Below are 19,266 nucleotides of genomic sequence, written 5' to 3'. Positions count from 1 at the left end.
TCCAGTAGCATAAAACCACTTGTTTACATAAACAACATTTAGGAAACAGCAACTACCAATATTTACTTTAAGCAACTTTACAGAAAAACAAGGGCTTGTTTTTCTGTAAAGTTGCTAAATGTAAATATTGGTAGTATTGTAAATATGTTGTCCCAGGGACATACAAGATATCTGTTGTTAAAATGTTTTTTTTTAATCTACATTTTTCACTTTATTTCCCAGATTTATTTATTTTTAAATGGCAGATCTACAAACTCGCATCGTGACGCGTTGTGAGCTTGTAGATCGGCTATTAACACATAGCTGATGTGAATCTAAAGTGCTCATGTTGTGGCCTCTTTTGGGCTTCTTTTCATAGACCTGGTTGCTTATTTCTCTCACACAATCTGGCAACACAGCTTGCAGCTGGGTTAGCATGTTAGCATAGCAACCCCATCAACAACAACAATGCAGTTAGCTTTAAGCAAAACCTTCGGCCAGAAACCCATTAAATTCCAGCTGGAACAGGATGGAGATTTCTTCATGGTGGGATCAGAGGTAAAGCAGCTTTATGAACATTTATTAATGCTTCATTCATATTTAAACAGCTTTTATTGTATTGTGCTACTGGCTGATGCTAAGATGCTAATGTTAGCATGGCTGCTGCAGTCATTCACACAAAGAGCCCAGCTAACTGTTAGCTGCTAACTGTTAGCTGTTAGCTGCTAACAATAACATTAAGATGATAACAATAACATGAACATGAACACAATAACACACTAACAGCATCATTCTGTTAAACATAACTTTATGTTTCAGCTCAACAGTCTGTGACTGTCTGGATGGTTTCCATTGTGGTCCTATGTATTCAATTCATCAACATAGCATAAAAGAAATAACACAAATACAATATCATCAGAGATATAAAACACCATATGAACAGAGTACAACATAAGAGAGAATAAGGAGGAGTGATGATTATTACCTCCCTATTACCTTACTACAGTCTAGTGTGACTAGCTGATATATATATATATATATATATATATATATGATGTTTCTGTGTCCTCTGGGGAACAACCTGTGTATGTTCATAATAATAATAATAATAATGTTTGTGTCTCCTACAGGTCAGTGGTTCTCAAACTTTTTCATGTCAAGGACCCCCAAATTGACACTTATTAGCCCACGGACCCCCATTTGAAAAGATATGCCAGGGACCCCCATAAGAGAAGATTTTTGCGGCTCTAGCAGTAATTCTCAACCATTTTAATTTCAAGGACCCCCAGTTTGACATGCATTAGGCTACGGACCCCCATTTAATGGCATTTCTATGCCTGGGACCCCAATTTATATTGTAAAATCAATGTTAGATTTAACTCTGAGAGGGTCCATTTGCTTCCATTTGTACACTCTCAGAGTTACAGACCCATAAGGGTCCATTTGGTTCCTACCCATCATTTAGCTGGGGACCCCCTGGAACCCCCTCAAGTACCCCTGGGGGTCCCCGGACCCCACTTTGAGAACCAATGTTATAGGTGAAACTACCTGCGTATGTTCAGTATAATATTAATAATAATAATGTTTCTGTGTCTCCTAGGTGGGAAACTACCTGCGTATGTTCAGTATAATATTAATATTAATATTAATAATAATAATAATAACAATAGTAATGTTTCTGTTTCTCCTAGGTGGGGAACTACCTGCGTATGTTCAGTATAATATTAATAATAATAATAATAATATAATAATAATAATGTTTCTGTGTCTCCTAGGTGGGGAACTACCTGCGTATGTTCAGTATTATAATAATAATAATAATAATAATAATAACATTGTTATTAATAATAATAATGTTTCTGTGTCATCTAGGTGGGGAACTACCTGCGTATGTTCAGAGGCTCTCTGTACAAACGTTACCCGTCCTTATGGAGGAGACTGGCCTCTGTGGAGGAGAGGAAGAAGATAGTTGCTTCATCACATGGTGAGACACACTGTTATGGACTCCAATAAGATAATATGACTGGTGGTCAGTATAATAACAATATAATACTATGACTGGTGGTCAGTATAATAACAATATAATACTATGACTGGTGGTCAGTATAATAACAATATAATAATATGACTGGTGGTCAGTATAATAACAATATAATACTATGACTGGTGGTCAGTATAATAACAATATAATAATATGACTGGTGGTCAGTATAATAACAATATAATAATATGACTGGTGGTCAGTATAATAACAATATAATACTATGACTGGTGGTCAGTATAATAACAATATAATACTATGACTGGTGGTCAGTATAATAACAATATAATAATATGACTGGTGGTCAGTATAATAACAATATAATAATATGACTGGTGGTCAGTATAATAACAATATAATACTATGACTGGTGGTCAGTATAATAACAATATAATAATATGACTGGTGGTCAGTATACTAACAATATAATACTATGACTGGTGGTCAGTATAATAACAATATAATAATATGACTGGTGGTCAGTATAATAACAATATAATAATATGACTGGTGGTCAGTATAATAACAATATAATACTATGACTGGTGGTCAGTATAATAACAATATAATAATATGACTGGTGGTCAGTATACTAACAATATAATACTATGACTGGTGGTCAGTATAATAACAATATAATACTATGACTGGTGGTCAGTATAATAACAATATAATAATATGACTGGTGGTCAGTATAATAACAATATAATACTATGACTGGTGGTCAGTATAATAACAATATAATACTATGACTGGTGGTCAGTATAATAACAATATAATAATATGACTGGTGGTCAGTATAATAACAATATAATAATATGACTGGTGGTCAGTATAATAACAATATAATAATATGACTGGTGGTCAGTATAATAACAATATAATACTATGACTGGTGGTCAGTATAATAACAATATAATAATATGACTGGTGGTCAGTATAATAACAATATAATACTATGACTGGTGGTCAGTATAATAACAATATAATACTATGACTGGTGGTCAGTATAATAACAATATAATAATATGACTGGTGGTCAGTATAATAACAATATAATAATATGACTGGTGGTCAGTATAATAACAATATAATAATATGACTGGTGGTCAGTATAATAACAATATAATAATATGACTGGTGGTCAGTATAATAACAATATAATAATATGACTGGTGGTCAAGCTGCGGTTCCGGTAGGAGACACAAGGAGGCTCTTTGTGTGTAGCCGCTGGTCATCAAATTATTGGTTTAGGAATGAGACAAAAACAAAAAAAAATCCATGAATTCAAGTCTCCATGGGGTGACTAATCCATGGGGTGACTAATCCATGGGGTGACTAATCCATGGGGTGACTAATCCATGGGGTGACTAATCCATGGGGTGACTAATCCATGGGGTGACTAATCCATAGGGTGACTAATCCATGGGGTGACTAATCCATAGGGTGACTAATCCATGGGGTGACTAATCCATAGGGTGACTAATCCATAGGAAAGAAGTCATTTGGGGTGAACTATCCCTCTAATAATTGTCCAGCTATAAGTTAGTAAAATAATAATGTCAATAGTACAGTAGGAGTATAAAACAGTAGAGTTCAGACACCAGTATGGTAAAAGCCGCCGATATACTGCCTATATGATGCTGGTATCCATTATGATACCATGTGATTTATCACATGAGGTTTCATGTAATATTTTGAATTGATGTTCCACTACGGTTTTTATATTCTTACTGTACTATTTTACGGGTCCATTTGGTTCCATTTGTACACTCTCAGAGTTACTGACCTGTAAGGGTCCATTTGGTTCCATTTGAACCCTCTAAAGGTCCTTTCACACGGCAGGCGGCCAACGCGCCTTTATGTCATTCATTTTCAATGAGAGGCGGGCGATTATTTGGGACGCGCGGAGAAGGTGAGGGGCGGTGAGGCAGGGGGGCGCGGCCCCGTGAAACTTTTGTGTACTCGTTTGTGTACGCGTGCTCGTTTGTGTACGCATGCGGGCGGGGAGAGCTGGATTGTGGTGAGATGTAGTTTCCCCCGCGCCGCGCAGGAGGACAAAACAACAATGATCGCGGTGCGATCACCGCTGATTCGAGCGGTAACGCCCGCGTGAACCGCTTGTCGTGTGTTACGACCTTTAGAGTCACAGACCTGTAAGGGTCCATTTGGAACCTCCTACAGCATACATGGGCAACTGGCGGCCCGGGGGCCACATGAGGCCCCCACCTTAATGCGGCCCACAGGTTAATATCAGAATAATGATTATATTATTGATTTCAGCTGTTATGATTCATAACATGTAAACATGACCCGCTTTAATGACTTCAGTCCATATTAGTAGCTTAATGACTAGTATTAACATTCTGTTGTCTTTTTATGTCCAATGTATTTGTATTTAAATTCATAAGGGGACCCCCTCAGAAATAATTTGGGGACCCCCCTGGGGGTCCTGACCCCCAGTTTGTGAACCAGTGATCTACACCAACAGTAATGGACATTAACCTTTGACCTCTCTCCCCCAGCCACCAGTGTGACTCTGCTGAAAGCCTCAGAATGTGAAGAGATCTTTGAGGGAAACGACGAGAAATACAAAGCAGTGTCTATCAGCACGGAGCCTCCAGCCTACCTCAGGTAGGCCTACCCCCCCCCACACACTGAGCCTCCAGCCTACCTCAGGTAGGCCTACCCCCCTACCCCCCCCCCCACACTGAGCCTCCAGCCTACCTCAGGTAGGCCTACCCCCCCCCCCCACACTGAGCCTCCAGCCTACCTCAGGTAGGCCTACCCCCCCCCCACACTGAGCCTCCAGCCTACCTCAGGTAGGCCTACCCCCCCCCCCCACACTGAGCCTCCAGCCTACCTCAGGTAGGCCTACCCCCCCCCCCACACTGAGCCTCCAGCCTACCTCAGGTAGGCCTACCCCCCCCCCCCCACACACTGAGCCTCCAGCCTACCTCAGGTAGGCCTACCCCCCCCCCCCCACACACTGAGCCTCCAGCCTACCTCAGGTAGGCCTACCCCCCCCCCCACACACTGAGCCTCCAGCCTACCTCAGGTAGGCCTACCCCCCCCCCCCCCACACACTGAGCCTCCAGCCTACCTCAGGTAGGCCTACCCCCCCCCCCCACACACTGAGCCTCCAGCCTACCTCAGGTAGGCCTACCCCCCCCCCCCACACACTGAGCCTCCAGCCTACCTCAGGTAGGCCTACCCCCCCCCCCCACACACTGAGCCTCCAGCCTACCTCAGGTAGGCCTACCCCCCCCCCCACACACTGAGCCTCCAGCCTACCTCAGGTAGGCCTACCCCCCCCCCCCCACACTGAGCCTCCAGCCTACCTCAGGTAGGCCTACCCCCCCCCCCACACACTGAGCCTCCAGCCTACCTCAGGTAGGCCTACCCCCCCCCCCACACACTGAGCCTCCAGCCTACCTCAGGTAGGCCTACCCCCCCCCCCCCACACTGAGCCTCCAGCCTACCTCAGGCCCCACACTGAGCCTCCAGCCTACCTCAGGCCCCACACTGAGCCTCCAGCCTACCTCAGGCCCCACACTGAGCCTCCAGCCTACCTCAGGCCCCACACTGAGCCTCCAGCCTACCTCAGGCCCCACACTGAGCCTCCAGCCTACCTCAGGCCCCACACTGAGCCTCCAGCCTACCTCAGGCCCCACACTGAGCCTCCAGCCTACCTCAGGTAGGCCTACCCCCCCCCCACACTGAGCCTCCAGCCTACCTCAGGTAGGCCTACCCCCCCCCCCTACTATCAAATGTAGTGGGCAGGATTTACGTGTGTGCGGCTCGTTCCCCACTGGAAACAAACCTAAACTCATTTAACAATGGCGTCCTCGGAGACGACAAAACCACGGAAAGTTAGTAACATTTTAACTTGCTCTTTCATCATAGAAACAAGTGGGCTTATAACCAAAACCATCCATGTTCTCTGGGAGAAGTGGTGTTAGTGTTCTGTGTAGAAATATTGTTAGTGGGAATGAAAACATAGTCGCACCACCGGAAGTGAAAGGCTGAAGGCAGACCAACCATAGACATATAAAGGTAGACGCCTCCTCTGGCTCTGAAGCGTCAGCATCTCGGACGCACTTCCGCTTCCTCTATGCTTCCGGTTGGAAGCTGGAAACTTCCGTGTGCGTCACAGAAGGGGGCGTTCGGTAGGCCAATCAGAGGCAGGTGGGGTGGGTCTTTTCTTAAGAGGCAGCCGCGCAGCAACTAGTCAGTTAGACGCGCTGTGATTGGCCAGTAGTTAACGTGATGTGATTGGTCTGCCACCCGGAAGAGCCTTGTATTGAGAGACCAGTCGTTACAATGAACTGCAGAGGCCAATGAGGTATCTAGGTTTCTATATCTATGAGACCAACACCCGGTTTCCCTGAGCACGGGTCGTCCGTTCAGCTCCGCCCAGAGCCAAATGAATAAGTAAAAAACAGCAGAGGGCGCTGTTTTTCCTTTTTATTTGACGATGGGTTCCCAGATTGATGCTTTATAAACCAACAGTAGTATTTAGACCATTCAAACCAATTTCTTTTAATATTTGATAATGTATGAACATTGTTCAACATGGAAAGGATTATTGTAAATATCTAGTGGTATGTGTGTGTTCCCACAGGGAGCAGAAGATATATATTATATATGTATATATATATATTATATATGTATATGTATATATATATATATATATATATATTATATATATGGTATGTGTGTGTTCCCACAGGGAGCAGAAGATATATATTATATATATATATATGTATATATTATATATATGGTATGTGTGTGTTCCCACAGGGAGCAGAAGATATATATTATATATATATATATTATATATGGTATGTGTGTGTGTGTGTGTGTGTGTGTGTGTGTGTGTGTGTGTGTGTGTTCCCACAGGGAGCAGAAGATATATATTATATATGTATATGTATATATTATATATATGGTATGTGTGTGTGTTCCCACAGGGAGCAGAAGATATATATTATATATTATATATGTATATGTATATGTATATTATATATATGGTGTGTGTGTGTGCCCACAGGGAGCAGAAGACAAAGCGTAGCAGTCAGTGGGTTCCCACTCTGCCAAACAGCTCTCACCACCTAGACGCTGTGCCATGCTCCACAACCATCAACCGCAACCGCATGGGACGAGACAAGAAGAGGACCTTCCCTCTGTGGTAAGACCCTATAATATATATAATATACTATATATATACTATAATAACAAGAAGAGGACCTTCCCTCTGTGGTAAGACCCTATAATATATAATATACTATATATATACTATAATAACAAGAAGAGGACCTTCCCTTTGTGGTAAGACCCTATATAATAATATACTATATATATACTATAATAACAAGAAGAGGACCTTCCCCCTGTGGTAAGACCCTATATAATAATATACTATATATATACTATAATAACAAGAAGAGGACCTTCCCTCTGTGGTAAGACCCTATAATATATAATAATATACTATATATATACTATAATAACAAGAAGAGGACCTTCCCTTTGTGGTAAGACCCTATAATATATAATATACTATATATATACTATAATAACATGAAGAGGACCTTCCCCCTGTGGTAAGACCCTATAATATATAATATACTATATATATACTATAATAACAAGAAGAGGACCTTCCCTCTGTGGTAAGACCCTATAATATATAATATACTATATATATACTATAATAACAAGAAGAGGACCTTCCCTCTGTGGTAAGACCCTATAATATATAATAATATACTATATATATACTATAATAACAAGAAGAGGACCTTCCCTTTGTGGTAAGACCCTATAATATATAATATACTATATATATACTATAATAACAAGAAGAGGACCTTCCCCCTGTGGTAAGACCCTATAATATATAATATACTATATATATACTATAATAACAAGAAGAGGACCTTCCCTCTGTGGTAAGACCCTATAATATATAATATACTATATATATACTATAATAACAAGAAGAGGACCTTCCCCCTGTGGTAAGACCCTATAATATATAATATACTATATATATACTATAATAACAAGAAGAGGACCTTCCCCCTGTGGTAAGACCCTATAATATATAATATACTATATATATATACTATAATAACAAGAAGAGGACCTTCCCTTTGTGGTAAGACCCTATAATATATAATAATATACTATATATATACTATAATAACAAGAAGAGGACCTTCCCTTTGTGGTAAGACCCTATAAAATATAATATACTATATATATACTATAATAACAAGAAGAGGACCTTCCCTCTGTGGTAAGACCCTATAATATATAATATACTATATATATACTATAATAACAAGAAGAGGACCTTCCCTTTGTGGTAAGACCCTATAATATATAATAATATACTATATATATACTATAATAACAAGAAGAGGACCTTCCCTCTGTGGTAAGACCCTATAATATATAATATACTATATATATACTATAATAACAAGAAGAGGACCTTCCCTCTGTGGTAAGACCCTATAATATATAATATACTATATATATACTATAATAACAAGAAGAGGACCTTCCCTTTGTGGTAAGACCCTATAATATATAATAATATACTATATATATACTATAATAACAAGAAGAGGACCTTCCCTCTGTGGTAAGACCCTATAATATATAATATACTATATAAATACTATAATAACAAGAAGAGGACCTTCCCTTTGTGGTAAGACCCTATAATATATAATAATATACTATATATATACTATAATAACAAGAAGAGGACCTTCCCCCTGTGGTAAGACCCTATAATATATAATAATATACTATATATATACTATAATAACAAGAAGAGGACCTTCCCTTTGTGGTAAGACCCTATAAAATAATATACTATATATATACTATAATAACAAGAAGAGGACCTTCCCTTTGTGGTAAGACCCTATATAATATATAATATACTATATATATACTATAATAACAAGAAGAGGACCTTCCCTTTGTGGTAAGACCCTATATAATATATAATATACTATATATATACTATAATAACAAGAAGAGGACCTTCCCTTTGTGGTAAGACCCTATAATATATAATATACTATATATATACTATAATAACAAGAAGAGGACCTTCCCTTTGTGGTAAGACCCTATAATATATAATATACTATATATATACTATAATAACAAGAAGAGGACCTTCCCTTTGTGGTAAGACCCTATAATATATAATAATATACTATATATATACTATAATAACAAGAAGAGGACCTTCCCCCTGTGGTAAGACCCTATAATATATAATAATATACTATATATATATACTATAATAACAAGAAGAGGACCTTCCCCCTGTGGTAAGACCCTATAATATATAATATACTATATATATACTATAATAACAAGAAGAGGACCTTCCCCCTGTGGTAAGACCCTATAATATATAATATACTATATATATACTATAATAACAAGAAGAGGACCTTCCCTTTGTGGTAAGACCCTATAATATATAATATACTATATATATACTATAATAACATGAAGAGGACCTTCCCTTTGTGGTAAGACCCTATAATATATAATATACTATATATATACTATAATAACATGAAGAGGACCTTCCCTTTGTGGTAAGACCATATAATATATAATATACTATATATATACTATAATAACAAGAAGAGGACCTTCCTTTTGTGGTAAGACCATATAATGTATAATATACTATATATATACTATAATAACATGAAGAGGAACTTCCCTTTGTGGTAAGACCCTATAATATATAATATACTATATATATACTATAATAACAAGAAGAGGACCTTCCCTTTGTGGTAAGACCCTATAATATATAATAATATACTATATATATACTATAATAACAAGAAGAGGACCTTCCCCCTGTGGTAAGACCCTATAATATATAATATACTATATATATACTATAATAACAAGAAGAGGACCTTCCCCCTGTGGTAAGACCCTATAATATATAATATACTATATATATACTATAATAACAAGAAGAGGACCTTCCCTTTGTGGTAAGACCCTATAATATATAATATACTATATATATACTATAATAACAAGAAGAGGACCTTCCCTTTGTGGTAAGACCCTATAATATATAATATACTATATATATATACTATAATAACAAAAAGAGGACCTTCCTTTTGTGGTAAGACCCTATAATATATAATAATATACTATATATATATATATACTATAATAACATGGGACGAGACAAGAAGAGGACCTTACTATGGAATCGGATCACTGCCAATACTCCTAACTTCAAATAAAGGTTTCAGAACCTTGAAAACCTTTTTTGCAAGACTGAAAACTCGTTTCGAATCTCTGAAAAAAGTGTTGAATCTCTGAAAAAAGTGTTGAATCTCTGAAAAAAGTGTTGATAGGCCGAAAAAAAAATTCAAAACTCTGAACAAATATTTTACAGTGTTTCGCCAACACATTTTCAGAGTTTCAAATTTGTCACAAACACACTTTCAGAATATGCATTTTGGCACTGTTCTCCCTGGGTATTATTTTGTTTTACATGTGTGAAACCTTGTAAACTCCTGACTTAAAATAAAGGGTTCAAAAGGCTTGAAAATAATTTCAAGACTGAGAACTGGTTTTGAATCTTTGAAAAAAGTGTTGATAGGCTGAAAGTGTTTCTCAAATCCTTGCAAACACATTTTACAGTGTTTCGTCAACACCTTTTCAGAGTTTCAAATTGGTCACAAACACACTTTCAGAATATGCATTTTGGCACTGTTCTCCTTGGGTATTATTTTGTTTTCCATGTTAGAAACCTTTTAAATGGGAATCGTTTTTGAAACTAGCAACTTTATTGTTGAAAGACTGAAAAAAAAATCAATGGTTAAACTTTATTTTGAAACTGTGATTTAGCGTCACACACACAGCAGCACATTCTCCTCAAATCTCTGAACACACACACACGCGCGCGCGCGCACGCACACACACAGCAGCAGCTGCGGCAGAGGCATGCCATAAGTGTTGAAACTCTGAAACTGCTACTCGAAACCTCGCAGGGAGGCGGGGGGGAGCGGAGGCGGGACCAGAGGCGGGGCCGTTTGAAGTCCATTCCATTCGCTCCAAATGACACACTTCAGTTTTATTCATGGTTTACACAGGAAATAATGAACTGATTACAATAATGTAAATTCTCTCAAATCAGTAACAGGTAGGTGATACATATGCCCATCAAATATGGTTTTATTGAAAGGCAATCCAGGTACCAACATTCGGGGAATATCTGACGGCTTGGAGCGCCTCAGTGCGGCTGCAGAGTTCATCTTGGAATTTGTCATTACAATCCACATTCCTAAACCCCCCCCACTCCTACACCCCCCCCCCCCAAAGGGACCCCCCCCCGAACCCCCCCCCCCCCCTGGCCCAAGGGGTCACTCATAATAATTCTATATCAGCATATTTTGTGCATTCAAACAGAACAGTTGAGATTTCATTTGGCCAGATCTCTGGCAATTGTACTTGAATTCTTATAATTTTAATGTTTATATGGTCTTTCAAGTTTATATTTTCATTTGGTATCAGTCATGAATTTATTAGAATGTATTAGAATTCATTTTCTCTATTGATATCAAGCCGGATTTTCCCACGTGCGCAAGTGCATGCTGTAACATAATAATACACAACGTGTACTGTACATATATATAGCCCACTGTAGGCTAACATTTTAGGGGGTTTTAGCTATGGACCCTCAAGCTCCAAGCTCCACCTTAGCGCCGCTAATGGAGCGGTTTCAGAAAAGAAAAATGAAAAAAATTAAACCGAAAAAGGGTGTGTCTGTCTGTCTGTCTATCTATAAATCTAAATATCTATCTATCTATCTATCAAACTATCTATCTCCAGCATGTTGTTCAACAAATAGCAGATCTACAAGCTCACAACAACTGTTATTGTGAGCTTATCTGCTATTTTCAAATAGCGTATGTATAAAATACGTCTGAATTGGTTAGTGATTCATAATATAATCATTTATATCTGCGAAGTGTAGGATTATTATAATTATTATTATTATATCACAATTAAAGTAAGCGCATCGGTTAGTGTGATTCGGTCGGTCTGTCTGTCGGTCTGTCTGTCTGTCTGTCTGTCTGTCTGTCTGTCTGTGTATATGTATCTATCTATCTATGTATCTTGTAGATCGATCGATCTGTCTGTCTGTCTGTCTGTCTGTCTGTCTGTCTGCCTGCCTGTCTGTCTGTCTGCCTGTCTGCCTGTCCGTCTGTCTATCTAACTATCTATCTCCAGCAATATGTACCACTTGCCTACAGCTGCCCCCCCCCCAATAAATAATATCAGTCCAGTAATGACAGCCCCAGATGTAAGCTCCCAACGCGGTGATTAGCAACACGTTGTTCAACAAATAGCAGATCTACAAGCTCGGTTACTGTGAGCTTGTAGATCTGCTATTTTCAAATAGCGTATGTATAAAATAGGTCTGAAGTGGTTAGTGTATGGTTCATAATATAATAATTTATATCAGACAGACAGACAGACAGACAGACAGACTGGTTCAGTCCATTAATGTTGTATTCAGAATAATAAAAAAATATATATATATTATTATTATTATTATTATCATCATTATTATTACCCTTATTATTATTACCCTTATTATTATTATTACCCATATTATTATTATTACTACAACTTGTTATATCCACATAATAAGGCACGCTACTAGAAGGGTGAGCTTTATAGGTCCATTTTTACTGGGTAACAAACATGTACGCTGGCAACGCACGTTACAAGCCGGTACAACAACAGAGCAGTCACACTTTACGGTCTAGTGTCGTAAACACAACGGTACACTCATACACAACATTTCCCCCCCCCATAGAAAACCATGAAACACAACCCCACCCCCCCAATGTCTTATGCATTCAGAAATTGGTAACATAGTCCTTGAGGTAATCTGGTCGAGCCCGGTCTCGAACTGGCCGTGCCACGGGCACCACCGGGTGGTCATTAGGTGCCGGAGGGCGCACCACCACCGGGTGGTCATCAGGTGCCACAGGGCGCACCGGGGGCAAGTCCATATCACCTGCTGTAAACTCAAAGTCAGTATTAGCCCACATACCTGCGGCAGCAGGCGGTGTAACAGGCATGGCAGCCTCCGGCCCCACGACAGCAGGTGGTGGCACTCGCCGAATGCGCCTGGCATGCCAGCGTGACCCATCGGACAGGCGGAAAGTGGCAGGCCCCAGCTGGTCGGTTATCTGCATAGGCGTGGACCAGAAAGACTGCAGCTTGTGGCCCCTGTGAGGGCGGCGGACGCGGACCCAGTCCAGGGCCGCGAACGATGGAGTCTTCACCCTCCGTGTCCTGTCGAAACGCTGCTTCATCTGACGCTGCCGGTGGCGGACTCTGTTGCGCCCTCGAGCTGAAGGTGGCACCATCACGGAAGCCCTCAGTCGATCCAAAGGCAGCTGCAGCTCCCGTCCCAACATGAGGAATGCTGGGGAGCAACCGGTAGTGGAATGCTGTGAGGCTCTGTAGTGCAGAAGCGTGCGGCGAAGAGCTGTAGAGAAGGAGAAGCCATCTGCCAGGTGAGCTCTGATGCCATTCTTCAGTGTCTGGTTAAATCTTTCCACCCCCCCGTTGGCCTCAGGGTGGTAGAATGATGTACGGACGTGCTTTATGCCCTTGTCCTCCAGGAAGGCAGCAAACTCCGCAGAGATAAACTGGGGGCCATTATCCGTCGTGATGGCCGTAGGGTGCCCCCAGCGGGAGACGAGCAAGTCCAGGAACTCAGTCACCACGCGGGTGGTAACAGTCCCCGTGGAGAGCACCTCAGGCCACTTGGAATGAAGGTCGTACACCACCACCATGAAACGCTGGTGGTGTGGGACTGCATGAAGCACCCCGCAGATGTAGAGCTGGAGGTGCTCCCAGGGCTTGTCAGGCCAATGCAGCGGTTGCAGCGGCGGCGGGGCGGGTGGGCCGTTTTTTCCACTGAGAAGGCAAGCTGTACAGTCCCTCACTAAGGCCTTGATGTCTCTGTCAATGCCAGGCCACCACACCAGGTCACGACAGCGCTGCTTCACCCTCACAATGCCCAGATGACCCTCGTGGGCCATGGTCAAGATACATGGTCTTAGGCAGTCAGGCACCACGGTGCAGAGGCCGCGGGCTATGCAGACGTCATTCCAGCAGGACAGCTCGTCTTTGACCCGGTGAAAGGGAACCAGCTGGTCTGGGACCTTAGCGGGCCACCCCGAGCGGATAAAAGTGCGGAGCTGGGAGAGCACCGGGTCCTGTTCCGAGGCTGTCTGGAGCTCTTGGAGTGAGACTGTAGGCTGGAGTGGAGAGTGGAGCATCTGGATGAGGCCCTGCTCAGCGGAGTCAGGACCAGGATCTGGAGAAGGGCCGGGGGTTGCCCGTGACAGTAGGTCTGCTACTACGTTGTCACGACCTGGAGTGAATTGCAGGCTGAAGTTATACTGCTGGAGCCGCTCTGACCAGCGATGGATCCTGAGTGGCCTATGCCCTGTGCCAGACGTTGCGAGCAGAGCCGTGAGGGCCTGGTGATCCGTCCGCAGTGTGAAGGAACGGCCATACAAGTACATATGCCAACGCTCGCTCGCTCAGATGCAAGCCAAGGCCTCCCGTTCCCCCACTGAGTACTTTTGTTCTGCTGAGTTAGAGCCCGAGAGGCAAAAGCGATGGGCCGCTCAACGCCAGCATGGATCTGCACAGCACAGCGCTGGAGGCGTCACAGGTGAGGAGTGTGGGGCTTGCGAGGTCGAAGTGTGCGAGCACGGGTGGCGAGGTGAGCTGGACTTTGAGCTGCTGGACGGCGTCTGAACAGGCGGGGGTCCAAACCCATGGTGCGTCCTTCTTCAACAGCTCGCGCAGCGGGGCTGTGGTGGCCGAATACTGAGGGAGAAAACGTAAGTAGTAGGCTGTCATTCCGAGGAACGAGGCCACTTGGGCTGGACAGGCAGGCTCAGGGAGGCGTAGCACAGCCTACACATTAGACTGGAGTGGACGGAGCCCCTTGGCATTCAGGCGGAACCCCACAAACTCTATCTCAGGCACGGCGAAGACACATTTGTCCCCGTTCAGAGTGGCTTTGTGAATATGGTAGAACCATGGAACTGTGTGGTCAGTTCCTCCGCTGTAGGCAACGGGTACTTGTCGGGGATGACTGCCTTGTTAACTGCCTTGAGATCAATGCACAGGCGCAGCTTCCCTGTCTTCTTCCGCACAGCCACCAGATTCGAGATCCATGGTGCCGCGTTGACTGGCTCAATTATGCCTGCCTCCAAGAGGTTGTTGAGCTCTCCAGCCACCTCGTCGCGCAGGGCAAGAGGAACGCGTCGCAGGGGCTGGATGACAGGGTGTACATCAGGGTTGAGGAGGGGCTGGTGGTTAAAGGCAGTGAGGCAACCCAGCCCAGCGAACAGTCCAGGCCATTGTTGGGGCCACAGTGAATCAACATGGTGGATAGTGAGCCCACTGTAATCCATGAGCACAAAACCTAGGTCAGTGAACAAGTCCAGGCCCATGAGGTTAGCACCGTGGCTTGCCACTTGGAATGTGAAAGAGGAAACAGTCTTAGTGCCATAGCGCACCGCGGAGCTGAAGGTGCCCACAATGTTAATTTTGGAATTACCATAACCCTTGAGGGGCACTTTGGACGGCGCAGCAAGCGTGTGGTGTGGGAAAAATTGTGTGACTGTAGCCGCATTCAAGAGGGACGCGTTAGCCCCAGTGTCGAGCAGTAACGGCAGGCACACGCCATCAAGCTCCACAGTACACACCTTGAACGGCCGGCGAGCAGCACTCACAGAGTGTATAGTAGTCGTGGGTGCAGGGTCAGTAGCTGAGAAAGGCTGCCGTGGGGTGGTGGCCGGGGCAGAACGGCAAACCTTGGAAAAATGGTTTTGTTTACCACAACGTTGGCAACGCTGGCCCCTGGCGGGACAGTTTTGGGCTCTGGAAGCATGTGATGATGAGCCGCAGTTACTGCAGCGCTGACCTGGGGGGCGCTGTCGTCCAGCATAGTTTATGTGGGAAGCGTCCTGGAGAGGATCAGGGCTAGCTGAACGCGATGGGGACTCGACCTGCTGTGCTGTGAGTGCAGGCAGTGGAGATGAGGCGCAAGCCAATTGCCTGGCAAACCCCTCTGCTGTCTCAAGTTGAAAAGCTATTTCCACAGCCTTATGGAGAGTCAGATCATCTGGGGACATTATCAATTTCTCACGAACCTTTGGGTTGTTTGTGTGCTCGGCTAGCTGGTCTCTAATCATTTCGTCCTGTAATGCTTCAAACTTGCACAGGCTGGCCAAACCCCTCAGATCGGCCACATATTGGTGAACTGACTCACCCGCACGTTGTCGGCGCTGGCGAAACAAAATCCTACGGAGGATAACGCTTTGTGGGGCTGCAAAATGTCCAGACAGTAATGTGACACAGTCTGCATATTTTTCGGCGGTCCCAAGAGTGGTGAATATCCGCTGTCCTTCTGTGCCCAGGCAGTGGATTAAGATGGCCCTTTTCCGTGCATCGCTTACGTCCGTGAGTCCCAGAGCCGTGATGTAGGTCTCGAACGACCCCAGCCGGCGAGTCCATGGTACAGGAGGCTCGCCCGGGAACGATAAGAAAGCGGGAGGCGGTGAGAAAGTCATCTCCATCCTCGTCGTCAATGTTATATCCACATAATAAGGCACGCTACTAGAAGGGTGAGCTTTATAGGTCCGTCTTTACTGGGTAACAAACATGTACGCTGGCAACGCACGTTACAAGCCGGTACAACAACAGAGCAGTCACACTTTACGGTCTAGTGTCGTAAACACAACGGTACACTCATACACAACACAACTACTATTACGCTATTGTTATTATTATTATTATTATTATTATTATTATTATTATTATTATTATTATTATTACTATTATTATTATTATTACATTAATGTTGATGTTCTGTCACAGCTCACTGTTGCGCGCACGTTGATTGACGGGTCAGGGTCAGTAATCATCACGTATAGGCCTACTCAGAGACGCTCACATGCTGCAGGTTTCTCAGATGTTTTCTCGTTAATTAACCCACTTGTCACATCTCACATGAATAGTATACCCATCAGACAGACAGACAGACAGACAGACCCAGACCCAATCACACTAACCGATGCGCTTACTTTAATTGTAATATAATAATAATAATTATAATAATCCTACACTTCGCAGATATAAATGATTATATTATGAATCACTAACCAATTCAGACATATTTTATACATACGCTATTTGAAAATAGCAGATAAGCTCACAATAACAGTTGTTGTGAGCTTGTAGATCTGCTATTTGTTGAACAACATGCTGGAGATAGATAGTTTGATAGATAGATAGATAGATAGATATTTAAATAGATTTATAGACAGACAGACAGACAGACAGACAGGCCTTTTTTTCGGTTTAATTTTTTTCATTTTTCTTTTCTGAAACCGCTCCATTAGCGGCGCCAAGGTGGAGCTTAGAGCTTGGGGGTCCATAGCTAAAACCCCCAAAAATGTTAGCCTAGTGGGCTATATATATGTACAGTACACGTTGTGTATTATTATGTTACAGCATGCACTTGCGCACGTGGAAAAATCCGGCTTGATATCAATAGAGAAAATGAATTCTAATACATTCTAATAAATTCATGACTGATACCAAATGAAAATATAAACTTGAAAGACCATATAAACATTAAAATTATAATTCAAGTACAATTGCCAGAGATCTGGCCAAATGAAATCTCAACTGTTCTGTTTGAATGCACAAAATATGCTGATATAGAATTATTATGAGTGACCCCTTGGGCCAGGGGGGGGGGGGTTCGGGGGGGGTCCCTTTGGGGGGGGGTGTAGGAGTGGGGGGGTTTAGGAATGTGGATTACAGTAAAATTGTAATGACAAATTCCAAGATGAACTCTGCAGCCGCACTGAGGCGCTCCAAGCCGTCAGATATTCCCCGAATGTTGGTACCTGGATTGCCTTTCAATAAAACCATATTTGATGGGCATATGTATCACCTACCTGTTACTGATTTGAGAGAATTTACATTATTGTAATCAGTTCATTATTTCCTGTGTAAACCATGAATAAAAAGTGTGTCATTTGGAGCGAATGGAATGGACTTCAAACGGCCCCGCCTCTGGTCCCGCCTCCGCTCCCCCCCGCCTCCCTGCGAGGTTTCGAGTAGCAGTTTCAGAGTTTCAACACTTATGGCATGCCTCTGCCGCCGCTGCTGCTGTGTGTGCGTGCGTGCGCGCGTGTGTGTGTGTGTGTGTGTTCAGAGATTTGAGGAGAATGTGCTGCTGTGTGTGTGACGCTAAATCACAGTTTCAAAATAAAGTCTTTCAACAATAAAGTTGCTAGTTTCAAAAACGATTCCCATTTAAAAGGTTTCTAACATGGAAAACAAAATAATACCCAAGGAGAACAGTGCCAAAATGCATATTCTGAAAGTGTGTTTGTGACCAATTTGAAACTCTGAAAAGGTGTTGACGAAACACTGTAAAATGTGTTTGCAAGGATTTGAGAAACACTTTCAGCCTATCAACACTTTTTTCAAAGATTCAAAACCAGTTCTCAGTCTTGAAATTATTTTCAAGCCTTTTGAACCCTTTATTTTAAGTCAGGAGTTTACAAGGTTTCACACATGTAAAACAAAATAATACCCAGGGAGAACAGTGCCAAAATGCATATTCTGAAAGTGTGTTTGTGACAAATTTGAAACTCTGAAAATGTGTTGGCGAAACACTGTAAAATATTTGTTCAGAGTTTTGAATTTTTTTTTCGGCCTATCAACACTTTTTTCAGAGATTCAACACTTTTTTCAGAGATTCAACACTTTTTTCAGAGATTCGAAACGAGTTTTCAGTCTTGCAAAAAAGGTTTTCAAGGTTCTGAAACCTTTATTTGAAGTTAGGAGTATTGGCAGTGATCCGATTCCATACCTTACCCCTGTGGTAAGACCCTATACTATAATAAATAAATAAATAAATTGACCCAAAAGTAACAACAAAACAAAGTATTTCCTTGCTTACGGTAATGAAAGTATTCCATAAGTGTTGCGCTGGGCAGACACAGTCGCCTCAGAAAACAAGTTATTGTTGATCAAATAGAATTCTGTTATTGCATCGTCTATTTCTCACTTTAAATGTTTTCTAAAACATTGTTGAGAGC

General features: G+C 42.3%; 1 protein-coding gene across 1 annotated transcript in view; it reads left to right on the top strand.

Annotated features, from left to right (window-relative positions):
• Positions 1–403: 403 nt before the first annotated feature.
• Positions 404–19,266, top strand: part of LOC308078520 (SWI/SNF-related matrix-associated actin-dependent regulator of chromatin subfamily B member 1-like) — a 30,378-nt gene continuing 11,515 nt past the window's right edge. Inside the window, exons 1-4 of the mRNA XM_080419709.1 lie at positions 404–537; positions 1,852–1,963; positions 4,546–4,654; positions 7,074–7,211. Of these exons, the coding sequence (XP_080275835.1) occupies positions 448–537; positions 1,852–1,963; positions 4,546–4,654; positions 7,074–7,211 (449 nt within the window). The 5' untranslated portion in view covers positions 404–447. The remainder of the gene's footprint in view (positions 538–1,851; positions 1,964–4,545; positions 4,655–7,073; positions 7,212–19,266) is intronic.

Source organism: Gymnoscopelus braueri, assembly GCF_963280865.1.
Source record: "Gymnoscopelus braueri genome assembly, chromosome: 22".
In the NCBI taxonomy this organism is placed as follows: domain Eukaryota; kingdom Metazoa; phylum Chordata; class Actinopteri; order Myctophiformes; family Myctophidae; genus Gymnoscopelus; species Gymnoscopelus braueri.
This window is presented reverse-complemented; position numbering and strand designations above follow the sequence as displayed.